Here is a 20,386-nt window from a genome sequence, read left to right as displayed (position 1 = left end):
AACAAAATCATGTCGGCAAAACACACAAAAACAGGATCAAGGAAAAGCGCACTGTCACCTGCTTTCCCTGGCGTCTTTATATGTGACAGCGCCACGTCACCCAATGATGAGTGACTGGTCTCCCGACCAATCGGCTTCTGCGAAGGCGGACCTAAAGGATACGACAGGCAGAGATGGGGTAGAGAGGGAGAGAGAGAGAGAGAGAGAGAGAGAGAGAGAGAACGTGATGCAAAAATCCCGCTGTATATATATATACAGTGGAAGTCAGAATTATTAGCCCCCCTTTGAATTTTTTTCTTTTTAAAATATTTCACAAATGATGTTTAACAGAGCAAGGAAATTTTCATAGTATGTCTGATAATATTTTTTCTTTTGGAGAAAGTCTTTTTTGTTTTATTTCAGGTAGATTAAAAGCAGTTTTCATTTTTTTAAAACCATTTTAAAGAATTTTTTTTTTGCCCTTTTAAGCTACATATTTTTTTGAGAGTCTACAAAACAAACCAACATTATACAATAACTAGCCTAATTACCCTAATTAATCTAGTTAAGCCTTTAAATGTCACTTTAGGTCGTATAGAAGTGTCTTAAAAAATTTCTAGTAAAAATTTTATTTACTGTCATGATGGCAAAGATAAAATGAATCAGTTATGAGAAATGAGTTATTAAAACTATTATGTTTAGAAATGTGTTAAAAAAAATCTCCCTCCATTAAACAGAAATTGTGAAAAAAAATAAACGGGAGCTAAAAATTCAGGGGACTAATAATTTTGACTTCAACTGTATATAGTGTTAACATATATACATACATACACTGTATATTCAACTTCAAATATATATACACATTCTGGAGACACAGAAGACTTATCTTAAATCCTGAAAATAGGTGCCCAGCAGGTTTTAGAAAAGAGATTCATCCAGCATATATTTTTTGCAGCGGATGCCCATCCAGCTACAACCCACCATCACATGATACTTCAGAACTCATTCTGACATGCTCTTTTGATTGTCAACTTAGAAACCTATAACCTTGACACCTTGAAATAGAAATATTATGAATGCCTTTACTTGCACTTTTGATCAGTTTATTGCATGCTTTTCAGCAAAAGCATTTTTTTTTTATTAAAATTTTTAAAATCATTTTGCATTTCCTCAATGATATTTTACAAACTTCTGCGCAGAAAATGTCCATAGATTCTATATGGCCCTATTAGTATGACCATGCAATTATGTTAAGAAAGCAATTCAATTCATGTTGTAGATTGTGTCAAAGCAGCTTAACATAGTTCTAGTAAAGTCCAGATTTCAGAGTTGAAGTTTAGTTTAGTTTAATGTGGTTTAAATTTCACTGCTGAAAGTTCAAACATTAAAGAGCAGATCCGCCGAAGCGCAGCTCCACAAGTCCCGATCAAAGCAAGCCAGTGATGACAGTGGCGAGGAAAAAAAAAAACCTAGAGAGAAACGAGGCTATGTTGGGCACGATCATTATTCTTCTGGCCAAACTTCCTGTCTAGAGCTGCAGTCTAGGTGCCGGAGGCTGAAGAAGCTGGACGTCTATCGTGGAGAAGCTGCAGCTGTGAGTAGGCCACCGGCGGGAAGTCAGTCTGGCCCACAGGATCAATGCGGCAACTCGTTTATCACGGTGGTCTTTTAGGAATCAGTCTCATGCACTCCATGACGACCACAGCATCAGCTCAGGATACGGCCTGGTCCAGTATTATGGAGACCTTAGGATCATCTCTTCACAGGTCTTGGATCACATAAATGGCGCGGCATAGTCTCTACAGATCTCGGAATGAGTATCCCCGGGTCAAAATAGAGAATATAGAAAATAATTAGCGTAGCTGCTGTTCATAGTGGATTTAAACAAGATGCAAAAATGAAGTGTTATAAATGAAAATAACAGTTAAATAAACAAACATGTAAAGCAAAAAAGAGTTTCTAACACAATGTCTGGTGTATTAAGAAGGAGTGTGTCCTACAGGGGGTTGTCAAGCCAACTCACCTGTGTGGAGCACATTAATGCATCATACTGTTATGTGATGCATTGAGTGTATGCTTTATTAAAATGATAGGTCTGTAATCTAGTTTTGAACTTAATAGGCTCTATTTTGACGGTCCATGCACAGAGCGCAAAACGTCAGGACGCATTTTTGCTAATTTAAGGGCGGGAAAATCTGCTTTGCGCCGTGGCGCATGGTCTAAAAGTGTTGAGTTTTTTTTTCTTAATGAGTTACAGGTGTGTTTTGAGAATAAACCAATTAGAGTCTCATCTCCCATTCCCTTTAAGAGCCAGCTGCGTCGCGCCAAGAGCGCATTCGCTATTTACAGGACGTAAAGTAAGTCTAAGTGGAAAATCTGAGCATTTCACAAGCAAACAGTTCACAGTTTTTTTTTTTTTAACAGAAAACTGTTAAACAGAGCATCTACTGCGTGAGAATGAGAGATAATGGAACTACTTTCACTTTCGCTCTTGGATAGGGAAACCTTTACGCACAGACATCAATTAGTCTATAAATAAATACTTTTGTTTGTTAAGCGCAAATATTTGTTTCAAAACTATTTCTAAATTCAGTTCTAATTTCCAGCAAACGAATAAATGAATAATAATAACAAAGTTTGGTCAAAAGTTATATCCTAATACACATGCTGTGCCCCATATGGTCTTAAACCTGACAGGTGGGCAAATCTAAGCTTGTTTTTAATAAAACAAATATAAATATGGATATAATGAATAATACTGCTAATAATAATAACATTAAACAAGCAAATTGTTATGAATGAACTGAAAAAGCCTCCTGAGATGAAGAAGACATAAAAGCAGTGATTTTTCATATTTATGTAGGCTAGAAAATAATATGTTTTGTAATATTTTAATCCTTTATATTTATATTCTATATCTATTCTTATTATATCCTATATATATCCTTAATTTTCCAAATTTTTTCATATGTAAAGATATTTGCCTATTGCTCTCTTGTGTGTATTAAGCAGTGCGTAAGCGAGGCGCAACTCTGCGCTGGAGTTTAGACCGGGTTAGTTTTGGTGTAATGAAAAATCTATTATAGTTTCTCAAAATAGCAACGCGCCAGTAGTGCGCCTCAGAACGCCTTCCTTTTTAGACCAGAACGCCTATGGGCGCACATATGAGCGCTAATGCATTTGCTATTTAAACAGCGTAGCGCAACGCCTCAAAACGACTCTTGCGCCAAGCTGAAACTACCAAAAGACTATTGCGTCACGCCTTGCGCCACACTGCGCCGGGTGTATGTTAGGGCCCATTATTTTAAAATGTATACTGTTAGACTTATTGAAAAAGACTTCATCATCCCAATCTAATTACATGAATGAAATCTTTTCAAATATGAGATTATATCTATATTGCAATATGAATGGCAAAAAATCTAAATATTGCAATGTCCTATTTTTCCATTTTCGTGCTGCTCTAAATTCTAGCATCTTGGAAAATTACCAGTTAAATATTATGCACTGTCAACGTCTCAAAAAGACTCTTGCTGAAAGCTGAAACTAGCAAAAGACTATTGCGCCGCACCTTGCGCCAGACTGCGCCGGGTGTATGATAGGGCCCAGAGTGTGTCTGAGCCTCGGAAAGCAAAAGAAGTAACTTGACTCTGTTTCAGGTGTTTTTAGCATGCTATTCCTTATCACATTTTTATTCAATAGTGCAAATTCAAGTATGTAACTGCATGTTTTGTTGTGTCTCTAGCTGGCTGTCTGCTCTGGAGAGCACAAAGTGGCTTCAGCATCTGTCTCTCCTGCTCAAGGCGTCTCTTCTGGTGTCGAATGCTGTAGATCGAGACCACCGGCCAGTCCTGGTTCACTGCTCCGATGGCTGGGATCGAACCCCTCAGATAGTCGCGCTGGCCAAACTTCTGCTGGACCCGTACTACCGCACCATCGAGGTGAACTCCCATATAATAAACCATTAAAACTCTTTCTCATTTATTATGAGAGGAATTCATAAGCTATATCACATGCTGGAGAAATCCACAAGGGCTTATTTTTTAGTCCTTCTAGTTTGAAAATGCTCACAAGGACATGTTTACATAGACAGTGGCTTAAAGGAAATGTTAAAATATTTGTAGTGCTGCCTGACCTTGGAGCACACAACACCATTTGATTAAGATCGATCTTCAGACAAAACAATAGAGTCGTGTTGTTGTAGGAAATGCTTGTGGGTCAAAATACATGTTGCTCTGACTCTTTTGGTTTGTTTTGAATTTAATGGTGTCTTGTATGCGATGCACATTCATTCATTTTTTTGCTTTAAACCCATAATGCAATTACAAAAAAATCTACTAAAATTCTAAATGTTAAACATTAAATCAAAATGATTAAAACTCATTTTAAAGTATTATCTTTATTACAGTCAAGCCTGAAACTATTCATACTTAAATTATGACTCGAAGTTTTTGTTCAAATGTAAAAAAAACAAAGTAATATATATATATATATATATATATATATATATATATATATATATATATATATATATTTTTTTTTTTAGTGCTGTCAATCGATTAAAAAAAATTAACTAATCAATCGCACCTTTTTTTAAAAGGTTAATCGCGATTAATCACATATAAAATACTGAAACTTAAATTTTGCGCGCAACTCACCCCCACCGTCCTTTAGGTAGTCTCGTGCGCACACGCCCCTACTCAGATACGTCGCTCACTCCACCCCTGACACCCCTCAATGGGCCTGACACAGACAGATACACACAACGCGCTGCAGACGTTTTGGCCCCAACGGCCTTCCATACTGGAGCGACTCCCCTCAGATTCAACACGCATGATGACGTTCATCAAATTTGCTTAAACTAAGCGTCCTAAAGTATTACTGTATTTCACAAGGATTCTGACACAACAACGCGAAACATACGCTTTCGTTGCGTTTAATGAGGAAACACGCTAAACTTGGAGGGCTCATGCTCATGAAGAGTTTTTTATCAAAAATAGAACTAAAAAATCATGTTTAACTTTGAATAAATTTTTGTGTGAATTTCATCTTTTTATATTTGTCTAAGTCACTTTTTTAGTGTTATATGAATTTGTTTTTATCATGTATTATTTCAATGTATATCCATTTGGCCATGAAATAGCCATAAGTTGCTGATGTGGCAATAAATAATAAATAAATAAATAAATAATAAATAAATAAATAAAGTAGGTAGTGCTGTTGCCTCACAGCAAGAAGGTCGCTGGTTCGATCCTCGGCTCCGTTGGCGTTTCTGTGTGGAGTTTGCATGTTCTCCCTGTGTTCGCGTGGGTTTCCTCCAGGTGCTCCAGTTTCCCTCACAGTCCAAAGGCATGCCATACAGGTGAATTGGGTGTGTTAAATTGTCCGTAGTGTATGAGTGTGTGTGTGAGAATGTGTGTGTGGATGTTTCCCAGAGATGGGTTGCTGCTGGAATGGCATCCGCTGCATAAAAAACCCGCTGATTACTAAAGAGACTAAGCAAACAAGAAAATGAAATGAAATTTTAGCATGCCAAAGTCATATTTATGCGTTTAAAATAAATTTTCCCAACAACAAAATTGTGGCTAGTGAAAATGGCGAGTGGCTAGTAATGTTGGAAAACTACTACTTTTCACTGTCATCATGAAATTGTTAACAGAAAATCTCCTTTCTGCTCTCAGGGTTTTCAAGTGCTTGTCGAAACTGAGTGGTTGGACTTTGGGCACAAGTTCGCTGACCGATGTGGTCACGGAGAAAATGCAGAAGACCTGAACGAGAGATGTCCAGTCTTCCTACAGTGGCTGGACTGTGTGCACCAGCTTCAGAGACAATTCCCATGCTCCTTTGAGTTCAACGAAGCCTTTCTGGTGAGTAAAAGTGGATGTAAAGCATTGTGTTTTAGAGGTGCCATAGAGTGCATTGATTCAGTAAGTCAAGTTGTTTCCTGATATCTACATAGTAGGTATGTGGCTTGAATTAGTAAAAATATCATGATTATAAAAGTTATACGGTTGAATTCACGCTCTCCTGTCATTTGTTTTCTTTTTCAAATATTTCTTAAATGATGTTTAAGAGCAAGAAAGTTTTAACAGTATTTCCTAATATATATAATTTTTTCTAGTGAAACTCTTATTTTTTATTTCGGCTAGAATAAAAGCAGTTTTGTATTTTTATTAAACCATTTTAAGGTCAGTATTATTAGCCCCCTTAAGCAATGTTTGTTATCGATTGTCTACAGAATAAAACCACTGTTATACAATAGCTCCTTTCACACATACAGACCTTTCCCAAAAATTTTCCGGAAAGGTCTGTATGTGTGTAAACAGGCCCTTTTTGAAAATACCGGTAAATTCGTTCTGGCTATTTTCCGGAAAGAGAAGTTGTAACATTACCGGTAATTTGCCGGAATGCTGCGCTTTGTAAATGCAGAAGGAAGATTGCCGGAAAGAGCGTGTGCACATCGAGAACGTGCTGACGTGAGACGTCTACTTTAGCCAATCAGAGCAATCGAACACATTCAAGTCTGTGTGGTTTATAAAAATAAAAGCCTTTGAATATTTGACACATTTAGCTGCTAGATGTTAGTCAGATAACGTTTATATGTTCATCTTAATGCCAACTGTGTAAATAATTATCGATAAGATGCTTATGGTAAGCCGTTGTTTGTTTACCTTCAAGCTCTGCTTCCTTTAGTTGCTTGACGCGTCGCGTGTGCCCGTGAAGCAGCTGGTGAGCGCCAGCACACACGCATATCATATACATCTCAACATGCGAAAGTGTTCCTCCATATGTTTTCATCGAAGTTGTTCACAATACTGATCCTACCACAGGGTTTTTAACGTAGTCAAATGTTTACAAATACAAGCGCATTCATTTAGAGGTCATTTCTGGTTAATGATGTCAGAATTTACCGGTATTTTTGAATGATTTTTCCGTAAAAATTCCATAACGTCCTCACCTGTGTGAACAGCGCTTTTTTTAATCTACCGGTAAAGTCGTTCCGGAAATTTTTCGGATATTTACTGGTATCACTGTGTGAAAGTTGCTAAAGACTTGCCTAATTACTAGGGATGTAACGGTATTCTAAATACCGTCATACCGCAATATTAATTTTTTTCGATATTACCGTAGTCGCATGACTCGGTAAAACTATAGGTCTTCTGAGAAAATTTGCTCAGGCGAATGAAGCAAACGGGAGGTACCGGAAACTACAATTCCCATCAGCCCAGGCTTGGCCATAATCCCTTGCGGTCTGTTGTCGCTACAGATCCAGTAATGCGGAAATGGAGTGTGCTGCTAGAAGCGGGGATCAAAAAGAGCTGGAAAACCCTAAAGCGGGTGTTGTCGCTGCGCGCGTACTGAATAGTGGTGTTGTCGCGCGGGTTCTTATCAGCTGTGTTGTCGCGCGCGTACTGAATAGCGGTGTTGTCGCGCGAGTTCTTATCAGCTGTGTTGTCGCGCGCGTACTGTAAAGCGGGGACGGAGGTTGTGTCGCGTCGCGGGGGCACTTTTGATCATTTTGGAAGGGAACTTTCTGTCCAAGACTAAAAAGGGCATGTACACTGCACAGGTTGAGCACTGTGTGTACTCGTGCCTGCAAGTTGGGGAATACGACTAATAACAGTCATGGGGACTGCAGAAACACAGCACACTGTTCAGATTGATGCAGACATGAGACCTCTATCTCACTCATGGTTTGTCCTCTCAAGTGGGGGAAAGACAATGCACAACGTTACCCACTGCTGTCAACCTGGGCCAAGTCATATCTCTCTTGTCCCAGAAACCTCAGTCCCAAATGAGAGGGTTTTTTCTGTTGCAGGGGACATTGTAAATACCCAGAGATACCAGCTTTTACCAGATTATATTTATATGATAATTTTCCTTTAAACCCATCTCTATCCAAGTGAGTGAGTGAGTGATTAAATGTTGAATGTGATGAGTTTTCAACAATACTAAATTGGAACCTAATTTTTTAACATGGTTTAATAATTTTTTGTTATTAAAATTGAAGTTCCTGTTTCAAAGCTTACAGATAGATGACTAATTTGTATGTCATTGACACTTTTGGCACTTTTTTGGAGTATTTTCATAAGTTTTGTTTTTTCCTGTAAATGATTCAATAAATACCGTACCGTGACATTCATACCGAGGTATTACCGTACCGTGAAATTCTGATACCGTTACATTCCTACTAATTACCCTAACTTGCCTAATTAACCTAGTTAAGCCTTAAAATGTGACTTCAAGCTGAAAACTAGTATCTTGAAAATTATTTAGTCAAATATTATGTACTGTCATCATGGCAAAGATAAAAAAAAAAAACTGTTATTAAAACTATTATGTTTAGAAATGCGTTAAAAAAACGCAGAAATTAGGGGAAAAAATAAACAGTGAGGACTAATAATTCAGGACGGCTAATAATTCTGACTGGTATATGCTCATTTATATCCCCAGAAATAACTCCTAGCATCAAAAGCTCGGGTTTGACCATATTTGGAGTGGTCGTGAATATATTAAACTCTGAATACATTTATAATCTGTATATCCCACTTTTTGCATGAAGAGCTGTGAACAGATGGCTGGCTGAGAACCACTCCTTTAAGCAACGCTCCATTTTTTTAAACATCTGTAAACATTGCTTTTTATGACTGTACACAGACTGACACCGCCATTCAGGATCTGTCAACATAACAACAGCTGCGTCCCAAATCACATACTCATGCACTATTTTACGCCATTTTGTAGTATAAATAGTGTAATTAGTGTGTTCACACTGAAAAGTCTAAAAATAATAAGTGCACTTTAATTACCCGGATGATGCACTCATTCAGCCGGTAAAATGAAGTGTGTAATGATGGACACTTCACGCACTCAACGATCGCAGGTTTGCTTACGTAGCGGAAGGGGCGGAGCTATCGGGCGCACATGTTGGATAACTTTATTTGTTTTGGATGGTGAACGCAAAATTCTCCTACGAGAGTGATTATAGCACCTCCCGATGGTGAATGCGGATATACTCACGGTAGGTATTATTTAATAATTTGGTCGTTTATTTCACGGATTTGCAAACGTCATCAGGGAAACGGTTTGAATTTCCGCTTAGTAAAAAAACATTAGTGTGCCATTTGGGACGACACTACATACATATACTATCCTGTTGAGTGTGTAAGTGCGTAAGTACATAGTGCATGAGTGTATAGTGTATAGTGTGCAATTTGGGACGTGGCTAACGTAAAAAAAAAAGGATATATCCAGGAAATATCTTGATTTACATAATATGGCACCTTTAAAGTGGACCAATTAAGCCCCTTTTTACAAGATGTAAAATAAGTTTCTGATGTTCCTAGTGTGTGTTTGTGAAGTTTCAGTTCAAAATACCACAATAATGTTTTATAACTCTTTGAAACTGACCCGTTTTTAACCCGTCTTTAATCCTAATTGTGGCGTTTTGGTGACTGCCGCTTTAAATTCAAATGAGATTGTGTTTTTTTTAAAAGAGGGCGGAGCTACAAATGGTTAAATGTGAGCATAGTGGCAAATTCAAAAACTCAAAGACTAATGTCCTATGCTAATAAGGGACTAGTGGGTGGAGCTTTCCCGCCTCTGATGACATGTACAAAGGGAGAATGTCAATCAAAGTGTTTCTGCAGACTCTTTTTATTAAGTTTGATTAAAAAAAATAATTAATAAATTTTGATCATTAGTAGCTGGTTATATTCACACACTGCTGCCAAACTATTGTGTTTAAGCCCCTTATAATAGTGATATTTGCATAATAGGTCCCCTTTAAATGCGTGTCTTGTGTCTCAAGTGTTGAGCAATTTCTAAATGCTTTTGCATTGTGTGTTCAGGTGAAGCTAGTTCAGCACACATACTCGTGTCTGTTCGGGACGTTCCTGTGTAACAGCGGAAAGGAAAGAGAAGACAGACGCATCCAGGAGAGAACCTGCTCTGTTTGGTCTCTCCTCAGAGCCGCCAACCGCTCCTTCGGAAACATGCTGTACTCCTCACATTCAGAGACCGTATGTCACCTCTTCTCAATCTCTTCTGCTTTCTTTTACTTTTACTTTCACTTTATTTATACAGTGCTTTACAACTACTCTTTAGATTAGATTAAACTAAATAAGATTCAACTTTATTGTCATTACACATGTACAAGTACAAGGCTTCAAAATGCAGTTTAGGTCTAGGTGGAATAGCAGCAAGTGCAGGATACAGGCATGCGTTATAAAGTGCAATTATAGAAAACTATGGGTAATATTTACAGATCGTATTAACTAGAATCAGATATTAACACATAGATGAACATACGGTACAGGTTGCTCTTAATAATCAGGGATATGCAAATAGATATGAACATAATACACAGTGCATCCAGAAAGTATTCATAACGCTTCACTTTTTCCACATTTTTTATGTTACAGCCTTATTCCAAAATGGATTAAATTCATTTAATTCCTCAAAGTTCTACACACAATACCCCATAATGACAATGTGAAAAAAGAGTTTTTTTGAAATTGTTGCAAATTTATTTAAAATAAAAAAGCTGAAAAATCAGATTGTACATCAGTATTCACAGCCTTTGCTCAATATGTGTTGATGCATCTTTGGCAGTATTTACAGCCTCAAGTCTTTTTGAATATGATGCCACAAGCTTGGCACACCTGTCTTTGGGAATTTTTGCCCATTCCTTCTTGCAGTACCTCTCAAGCTTTATCAGGTTGGATGGGAAGCGACGGTGTACAGCCATTTTCAGATCTCTCCAGAGATGTTCAATAGGATTTAGGTCTGGGCTCTGGCTAGGCCACTCAAGGACACTCGACGAGTTGTTGTGAAATAACTTCATTGATATTTTGGCAGTGTGCTTTGGGTCATTGTCCTGCTGGAAGATGAACCGTCGCCCCAGCCTGAGGTCAAGAGCACTCTGAAGCAGGTTTTCATTCAGGATGTCTCTGTTCATCGCTGCATCCATCTTTCCCTCTATCCTGACTAGTCTTCCAGTTCCTGCTGCTGAAAAACATCCCCACAGCATGATGCTGCCACCACAACGCTTCACTGTAGAGATGCAATTAGCCTGGTGATGAGCGGCGCCTGGTTTTCTCCAAACGTAACGTCTGGCATTCACTCCAAAGAGTTCAATTTGAGTCTCATCAGACCAGAGAATTCAGTTTCTTATGGTCTGAGAGTCCTAAAGATGCCTTTGGCAAATTCCAGGCGGGGAGCGGCTTCTGTCTAGCCACTCTACCATACAGGCCTGATTGGTGGATTGCTGCACAGATGGTTGTCCTTCTGTAAGGTTCTCCTCTCTCCACAGAAGAATGCTAAGCTCAGACAGAGTGATCATCAGATTATTGATCACCTCCCTGACTTAGGCCTTTCTCCCCCGATCACTCAGCTTAGATGGCAGGCCAGCTCTAGGAAGAGTTCTGGTGATTAAACATCTTCCACTTACGGATGATGGAGGCCGCTGTGCTCATTGGAACTTTCAGAGCAGCAGAAATGTTTCTGTAAGCTTCCCCAGCCTTGTGCCTCGAGACAGTTGCGGTTGCAGGTAGATTTCAGCTGTGACGGTTAGATAGTCACACTCAATAGCCACTTTAGCTGGTTGAAAATAATTTTTAAATTGCCAGTACAGGGTAGCCACTACCGATAAGAATTACATTTTATGACCGTTTGTCAATATGCATGCAAATTTGATCTTATTTATAAAATTTGAACTGTTAAAATACCTGTTCGCATAGGCACAAGAAAGCAGGTGAATACTGAATGAGAGGATGAGAAGCATAACAGAACAAACCACTGTTATCCAGTGTATTAACATGCCTCACTTATGACCACTTCTCAAAATGATGATATGTAAACGGCATGTAAGTTGACTTTTGTGGCTGTTTAACAAATAATACTGATAATTTCACCACATGAATTAACTATGAAAGCAGTCTAGTCTAACACTTTTTTTTGGAAGTGGCTCATCGTGGATAAGCTAAAACCTTTTGGCCCCCATTTACAAGTATTTTTCTTTCCTGATAGCCCTCGGCTGCCTTGGCCTCATAACTCATACCTCTGTTTTGTAATAGTTTCATTTGACCTTTGTGTCATGAGTGAACCTGAAGGGAGGCGTTTACTGGCTTCAGAGCTCATGCTTGCATTCCTCTCTAATGCTCAAGAGACTCAGAGCTGCCTGTCCTTTCATTTCCTGTGTTTTAAAGCTACAGAAGTTCACAAAGCACAAACAAACCTGTTGGTGGGTAGGGTTATTTCAGGATTTTAATATACCACTGTAGAACCTTAAATTTTAATAATGCACTGTGTCTTGTCAGGGTTTTTCTGCTGCTGTTGTTGTAGTTGTTGTTGCTAAACTCGATCAGTTTCAGTTTTAATAATTGTGATGATACTTTACAACGAATTCTTAGTTAATGTTTATTAATACATCAACAAATGTGTTTCTCTTTTGTTTATAATATTAGGTAAAGTGTGTATTAGTTCTAAATCTTCAATATTATTATTAGATGTTAATATAAACTGGTGGTGGGCCGTTATCTGCGTTAACGTGCTTTGTTAACGCGAGACTTATTAGGCGATTAAAAGAAATATTGCCTTTAATCTATTCTCAAAGTTGGGTTGGGAGCTGGGTCTATTCTACGCAAGCTATGATCACTTTCACCTTGATATTTCAGAGCGGATGTATACCTGGCCGAATTGCACAGTAGGTGGCGAGAACGAGTCTTCGAACCTGTGTGTATTCCTACTGTAAAATTACCACATCAAACATGACGTGCTAACATGGATACAGTTCACTAGAGTGAATCTGATTAATGATAGCTCCACATCTAACTATTAGGCACCTCTAGAGTTTATGTGTTCGAGTAAAACATCTACAAATAAAATAAAGCAGGTGCTTTTTAAAAAAGAATGACGGTGATTGAAAGTCAAACCAGTCTGACAAAAAAAGTGCCCTTCTGAATTAAATCAGCAGGATGCCCTTCTGGATCTTTCACTTACTTTGAAGACACCACTGACTACGTTTGTATGGGCATCTGTAATCTACTTATTTGCCTTAACAGACAATAATATAATTAAGGTGTTTACGTGAAGTGCTTTCATGTTAGAGTTTCCTGTAATTTTGGGTGACTTTAACTGCAGTTTGGCAGTTTCACATTCACTCATGAACATTTCATTCATGCCCCCGTGATAAAACTGGGGTATTAGACACAAACTGAGCCGAACTGAGTCTGGTTCTTCCAAGGTTTTTTTTCTTCACTCCCATCAGGTGAAGTTTTTTTTTTTTTTCCCTCTTCGCTGTCGCCACTGGCTCGCATGGTTCAGGATTGGTAGAGCTACGCATCGATGAAAGTGCTCTTCAGTGTTTGAACTCTCAGTACTGATAAATCACACTGAACCGAGCTAAACGGAACTGAACTGAACTTAAACACTAAAAACTGAACTACACTGTTCCAGTTACTATGACCATTTATGTGAAGCTGCTTTGACACAATCTACATTGTAAAAGCGCTATACAAATAAAGCTGAATTGAATTGAATTGAATTGAACAAATAAGGAGTAAGGACTGGTGAGAGTGTTATGGAATTTAATAACGCACGCCAAAATGGAAAGATGTTTTTTGCGGTCCTTTACTGACAGCTGTGTGTGTGTGTGGATCTTGTGGATCAAGTCCTACATGACGGTAATAGTTTGATTGCAGTGTTTACGTCAATAATGCCACTAATATCTGCATACTCCACATGTCTTAATTCCATTTCTGTTTAGTTCAGTTATGACTTTAGTGGGATTAAGGTCATCAAAAATCGCTGTTTCAAGTTCATTTAGGCCTACAGTGCAAAATTCATGTTTTACTGAATAAACCAATTATAAACACAAGTACGTCATATTGAACATCATTTATTTTCATTACCAATTATCAGAGTAGAACAGTTTCCCAAGCAGTTTGTGATGCATTTTGGAAACAGGAGATGAGCCCCTGGTCTAATGCGCCACCTGGCTTGAGAAACCCGTTCTCAAAGACCTATTATTTGGGTAGCACGCATATTCTGAAAGCCTTCAGCAGAATTCAAATGAGCCATTTCAATTTAGATCAATTCCAAGATTACAGTGAGATTAATCTAGATTAAAAAATAATCTATGCCCACCTATAAACATTATCTAAAATTTAAATGCTTCAAAAGTACTGTGTTTGTATTTGTTCACATTCAGTATTATTCATTTATTCATTTTGATTTTTTCGGTTTAGTCCCTTTATTAATCAGGGGTCACCATAGCGGAATGATGCCCTTCCAGCTGCAACCCAACACTGGGAAACACCCACGCACCCTCAATCACACACATACACTACGGACAATTTTGCTTACCAAATTCACCTATAGTGCATGTCTTTGAACTTTTGGGGGAAACCGAAGCAAACCCATGCCAAACCAATACCAACTGACCCAGCCGAGGCTCAAACCAGCAACCTACTTTCTGTGATGCGACAGTGCTTATCACTGCACCACCGCGCCGCTCACTAAAATGATATTTATTAACAGTTTTTGTATCTGCTGGTTTCTACTAGGTGCTTCATCCTGTGTGTCACGTGCGCAATCTGATGTTGTGGACAGCAGTTTACCTTCCCAGCTCTTCACCCACGACCCCTTCAGATGACTCCTGTGCCCCTTACCCTGCACCCGGTGCCAACCCTGAGGATCAGCCCCTGGGCAGGTAACTAGATGACATGTAAACATACAGCAAAACATTCATGTTCTTTATATTCATAATATCTTAATGTGCATTACAGCTATGGTGAAAAATGGTTCAAGAAATCGATTCTGCATAATTTCTGAGAGTTTCAAAATGCTTCGCTATTCTATACGGCTGAGCCTGGTCAGTAACTGGATAGGAGATTACATGGGAAAACTAGGTTGCTGTTGGAAGTAGTGTTAGTGCGGCCAGCAGGGGGCGCTCAACCTGCGGTCTGTGTGGGTTCTAATGCCCCAGTATAGTGAAGGGGACACTATACTGTCAGTGAGCGTTATCTTTCAGATGAGACTTTAAACTGATACTAACCCCTAAAATAATCATTAATAAATAATATAAGAATCAATACTACAGTGAATTACAAGAGTTCATAGTGACCTGCGTTTACATTAATCTTGACACATTAAAGCCAACTTGCATGGCTCACCAAAACACACAAGCCCTCTGTTTCATGAGCATTTGAGTGTATGATTAAAAATTATCCTAGATCGCCATCTGCTGTTAAAAACTACCCTTAGAAGTGACTCAAGAGAGAAGAGAAATGTAATTTGATCATCTCAGAATCAATGTAGAATTGAATTACATTGAGACCTTCTCCAAAAGAAAAAATATTATCAGACATACTGTGAAAAATTCCTTGCTCTGTTAAACTTCGTTTGGGAAATATTTGAAAAAGAAAAAGAAATTCACAGGAATTCAACTATACATCACCCTTAATGAATATGCTGCATGTATGGAATTAAAAAAATTTGTACTATATATTGGTTCCGTGGACATTCAAAAGCATTGTGCAGCCCTGTTTATCAACTTTTCCAAAGCTTTTGATACAGTGGATTAAACCTTGCTGTTACAATGCCTCAAAAGTATTGGATTGTCTGATGTAAATGTGTATGTATATATATATATGAGCAATATCACTCGAGTAGCAGTCCTGATACACAGCCATATCACACTGCTACGAGTGTGATATTGCATTTATACAACAGTTCAATGACACAATCTTGTACATAAAAAAGAAAATCTAACACAGAGTCTAAAACCCTTTTGTATTGGGAACTACTTTCTTCCGCCATTTATTCACATCTGCAGCTTCAGACTTCAGAACAGCAGGAGCTGTTACTATATATACTCTCTCTCTCTCTTTCTCAATTTCTCTCTCTCTCTCTCTCTCTCTCTCTCTCTCTATATATATATATATATATATATATATATATATATATATAAAATATATATATATATATATATATATATATATATATATATATATATATATATATATATATATATATAAATATATATATATATATATATATATATATATATATATATATATATATATATATAAATATATATATATATATATATATATATATATATATATATATATACACAGTTGAAGTCAGAATTATTAGCCCCCTTTTGATTTTTTTTTCTCTTTTAAATATTTCCCAAATGATGTTTAACAGAGCAAGAAAATTTTCACAGTATGTCTGATCATATTTTTTCTTCTGGAGAAAGTTCTATTTGTTTTATTTCGATTTGAATAAAAGCAGTTTTTAATTTTTTAAAAACTATTTTTGGGACAAAATTATTAGTTCCATTTCAGCTTGACTTTAAATCGCGCTCTTGTTTATGTTTTTTCACAGGCGTCCTAAAACTCGCTCGTTTGATAACTTGCCCAGTGCTTGTGAAGTTGGAAATCCACTAACATCAAATCGACGTTCCAGTGACCCAAGTTTGAATGAGAAATGGCAGGACCATCGCAGGTCTCTGGAGCTCAACATTGGGGCTGGGACTGATGGAGCTGCATCTCCAGAACCAGATGAAAGGGTCAACGGACAAACCATGGTGGGGATTATGGGAACATTCTCCAATGGGGGCACAGAGAATGGGGAGGGGCTTAAGGATGTCAGATTGCCAATGATAGATGGGGTTGATGAGGCGGAGCTAACAGTTGGTGTGGCTGTGGGCCAAATGGAGAACATTCTCCAGGAAGCCACGAAAGATGAATCTGCACCTGATACTCGCAGTGTCGCAAAGCCTAATGAAACCTCTGCTGTAAATGGAAAGACTGATGATATTGCACAGGAAGGTAGAACTGAGGACGATCTAGAGAGTAAAAGTCTTGAAGACGGGAATGTTAACGGACATTGTTCGGAAGATGGCAATTCTGAAGCATCGTCAGCTCTCAGCCAGGATACTTCAGAAAGCCAGGACTCTGAAGAAATTGAGAAATGTACAACACAGGAGGACGATTCATCATGCAACCCAACTATATTAACTCCCAACGGCCTCAGGACTCTAACCAATGGCCATGGAGTTGAACCATCCATTGAGCAAGCCGAAAAACGTCTTTCACTCCTTGAAAGCTCCACAGAGACACTGACCGAGGATTTGGGCGTTCGACCAGAGAGCCTGGCACCTTTATCTATTCCACCCCCTCTCAAAGCCCTCGCCGAATCATCGTGCCTCAAACAGGGTCTACGCACAGCAGCCAGAACTTTAAACAACACCCCAAAACGGGCGTCTCTCAGTGCCTTTCCGCCCGCCTCCACTGACCTCCTCCACCCCATGTGTAACGGAGACTCGCCCGATCCCGAGCCCTCCACGCCACGCACAAACGGAGAACGAGCCACACTTAGCCGGCAGGTTTCGCTGGCCAGTTGTGGCTCTCTGACCCTCCATGCACGGGGCACCTGCTCCCACCATCGCTGCCTGCATTTGGGGTTTCTGGGCCGGCCGAGCTTCAGTCCTCCAGAGCCTCCATCATCCTCATCCAGGAGCCATCTGGATGATGATGGGTTGACCCTGCACACGGACGCCATCCAGCAGAGGCTGCGGCAGATCGAGGCAGGACACCAGCTCGAGGTGGAGGCTCTGAAGAGGCAGGTTCAGGAGCTATGGAGTCGGCTGGAGAGCCACCAGGCTGCTGGGATGCTGCGGCTCAACGGAGACATCGGAGATGAAGTGGTGAGCAGTCTGTTTATTTGTTTATTTATTTATTTTTCGCAACAAGGGACAGTGTACATTAATTCAGTGTTTCCCATCCTGTTTCTGTAGCAACATTAACGCTACACATTTTTAACCTGTCCCATGCAAACACACATGAATCAAATCATCTAAACTGAAGAATCTCAAAAACCTGTAATGAATGGGTAAGATAGAAAACACTGCATCAATCAACGGTCCCCAAGAACGTAAATGAACCCAATTTAGCCTAGTTTTCATTGGTGGCTCCTTAGCTATATGTTAAAGGCCATACCAATAAAAATACAAATTCAAACTAAATGCAATACTCAAATGAATAAGAAACAGCAACTATATCAAAACGCCTAGAGTTCACAATGTTGATTATTAAGAAGCTAATGTTGAAGCCATTTCTTAAAATTATACTTAAATGGCTTAAAAGATACACATTCTCTAACAGATTGTGGTATCAAATTCAACTGATGCGATGCTTAATGCAATCAGCCCTAGCAGCAGCCCTACTCACTCTATTTTCCAAAATGAAAGTTCTGTCATACTTGTTGCAAAACAGTTTTTTGGGGTAATGATATTGACCTTAAAATGGTTTTTAAAGAAATAAAGACTGATTTTATTCTAGCCGAAATAAAACAAATTAGACTTTCTCCAGAAGAAAAAATATTATAGGAAATACTGTGAAAAATTCCTTGCTTTGTTAAACATTATTTGGGAAATATTTGAAAAAGAATAAAATTCACAGGAGTTTGAATAATTTTGATAGCTGTATCTTTTTATGCACAACAGAAAAGAACACATTGAGGGATGAGATAATGATACCAAAACTTTAATTTTTAGGTTTACTATCAGTGGTATACATGCAACTTAATAATGTATTATGCATAATTAAACTTTTAGTTCAAATGGGTGGTTATTAAATTAAAGTTTAATTACATTTATTTTATTTAGATATGAATAAATGTAATATTTAGTTATAGTTCACCCAAAATTTAATCACCTCATAGTTTATTCTCTGTCATTTGGTATCTTTTTTAAAAAGAAGGTTTCGAACAAGTGATGGGTGAATAAATGATGACAGAATTTTCATTTTTGGGAGGACTATCTATTTAATGTAAACTGTAATTGCCAAAAAATATAAGCAGGAATTGGCAATTTTAGTTAATAATTTTTATTTTTTCTGACACTCTGCAAAATCAACCTGAGGTACAGTTTACACACATCTTGCAAAATAAATAAAACTATAATGATTTAAACCAAATATGAGAGATTGTTATATTTAGTTTTGTAATATGCTGCATTAGGGGTGCCCAAAATATCACATATTTGTTGTGATTGCAATTATAGTTAATGCAATATACCGTCGCATGATCCAAGTGGATGCTGCACACTGGTGGTGGTGTGGAGAGACCCCCCTCATGATTGTAAAGCACTTTGGTGTATGGCCATACATGATAAACGCACTATATGAATACAAATTACTTTAGAATATAGAGAAGTGATCAATTTTATTCATAAATTTATGTTATGCATTTATCTAAATTTAATGATGAGCTTCACAGCCAATCACAGTCATTTCTGTTGAGCACATGAACACAATGGTAAATCAGCGCTGCTTAAGAACGTGCTTAACAGCGCTCAAATGTTAACAGGAAATGGACGTTTTTAAAATTTCAGAACCAATCGGTACCGAATTCCAGTATCGTGACAACCCTATTCTTAACCCTGTGAGCGGCACACAGTTTTTTATATGGTTTGGGTTGTTTTACCATGTTTGATGGGTTGTTTTCCATCTTTCTGTCAGACCTCAATCACAGACTCTGACTTCAACCTGGAGCCGAACTGTCTGTCGCGCTGCAGCACTGAACTCTTCTCTGAGGCCAGCTGGGAACAGGTGGACAAGCAGGACACTGAGGTATGCATTTTCATTGTTTTTCAAGCATCTTCAATCTACTTGATAAACGAATTACTCTGCTTCTCTTAATTGATTTATCCAGAACTGTTGAATTATTGTAGAGTATTTAAACAAGTACATTATAAGTAACTGTAATTACCCGAAAAGAAAAGTAATCCGTTACTGCCGAAAAGTAATCTAATTACAGTAACTAGTTACTTTGTAACTAATGGCCCATTTCCACTGAGTGGTATGGTACAGTTCGGTACGGGTCTCCTTTATCAGGCTTGTGTGTGCACTGCCAAAGGGTACCAATGGTACCTGCAGTCAGAGCAAACCTCTCATCTGCATCTTTAATCTTCACCAGCACATGTAACCCCTGTTAGAGAGTAATTCCGTCATTCCCAGTTCATAATAGTCCAAAAGGGGATGATAATAGTTAAACATGTCAGTTTATTCATGTTTTAGGTTGTTGAAAGAATCATTTGCTCCTTTGTTTTTTGGCACTTCCCTCTTGCGTTTGTTTGTTTCTGAAAGGATGCCAGAAGCACTTCAATAATGACGCACACGTTATTATAATGAGCTTAAGTTCGTTGTTTCTAATATAGACGTGCGGTGAGTTCATGCAAGCTCTCTGGAGAAGATGAAACCGCTTTAGTTTAGACCACAGGTGTCAAACTCAGTTCCAAAAGGGCCGCAGCTCTGCACAGTTTAGTTCCAACCCTAATTAAACACACCTGATCAAACTAATTGAGTCTTTCAGGCTTGTTTGAAACCTACAGGTA

At 38.3% G+C, this 20,386-nt stretch overlaps 2 protein-coding genes across 9 annotated transcripts in view; one reads left to right on the top strand and one right to left on the bottom strand.

Annotated features, from left to right (window-relative positions):
• gcn1 (GCN1 activator of EIF2AK4) overlaps positions 1 to 20,386 on the bottom strand; it is a 779,792-nt gene that overhangs the window by 321,476 nt on the left and 437,930 nt on the right. The window lies entirely within an intron of this gene.
• Positions 1 to 20,386, top strand: part of mtmr3 (myotubularin related protein 3) — a 97,303-nt gene that overhangs the window by 64,569 nt on the left and 12,348 nt on the right. For 6 of the 8 annotated variants that reach the window (XM_009303728.5, XM_073909258.1, XM_021478219.3 and 3 more), the window contains 6 exon segments: positions 3,725 to 3,920; positions 5,661 to 5,846; positions 9,831 to 10,001; positions 14,547 to 14,692; positions 16,375 to 17,698; positions 19,512 to 19,622. In XM_009303728.5, the coding sequence (XP_009302003.2) occupies positions 3,725 to 3,920; positions 5,661 to 5,846; positions 9,831 to 10,001; positions 14,547 to 14,692; positions 16,375 to 17,698; positions 19,512 to 19,622 (2,134 nt within the window). 8 annotated transcript variants of the gene reach the window in all.

The sequence above is a fragment of the Danio rerio genome, chromosome 8 (genome assembly GCF_049306965.1).
Source record: "Danio rerio strain Tuebingen ecotype United States chromosome 8, GRCz12tu, whole genome shotgun sequence".
In the NCBI taxonomy this organism is placed as follows: Eukaryota; Metazoa; Chordata; class Actinopteri; order Cypriniformes; family Danionidae; genus Danio; species Danio rerio.
Note: the sequence above shows the minus strand (reverse complement) of the source record. Positions and strands in the feature narration are given on the sequence as shown.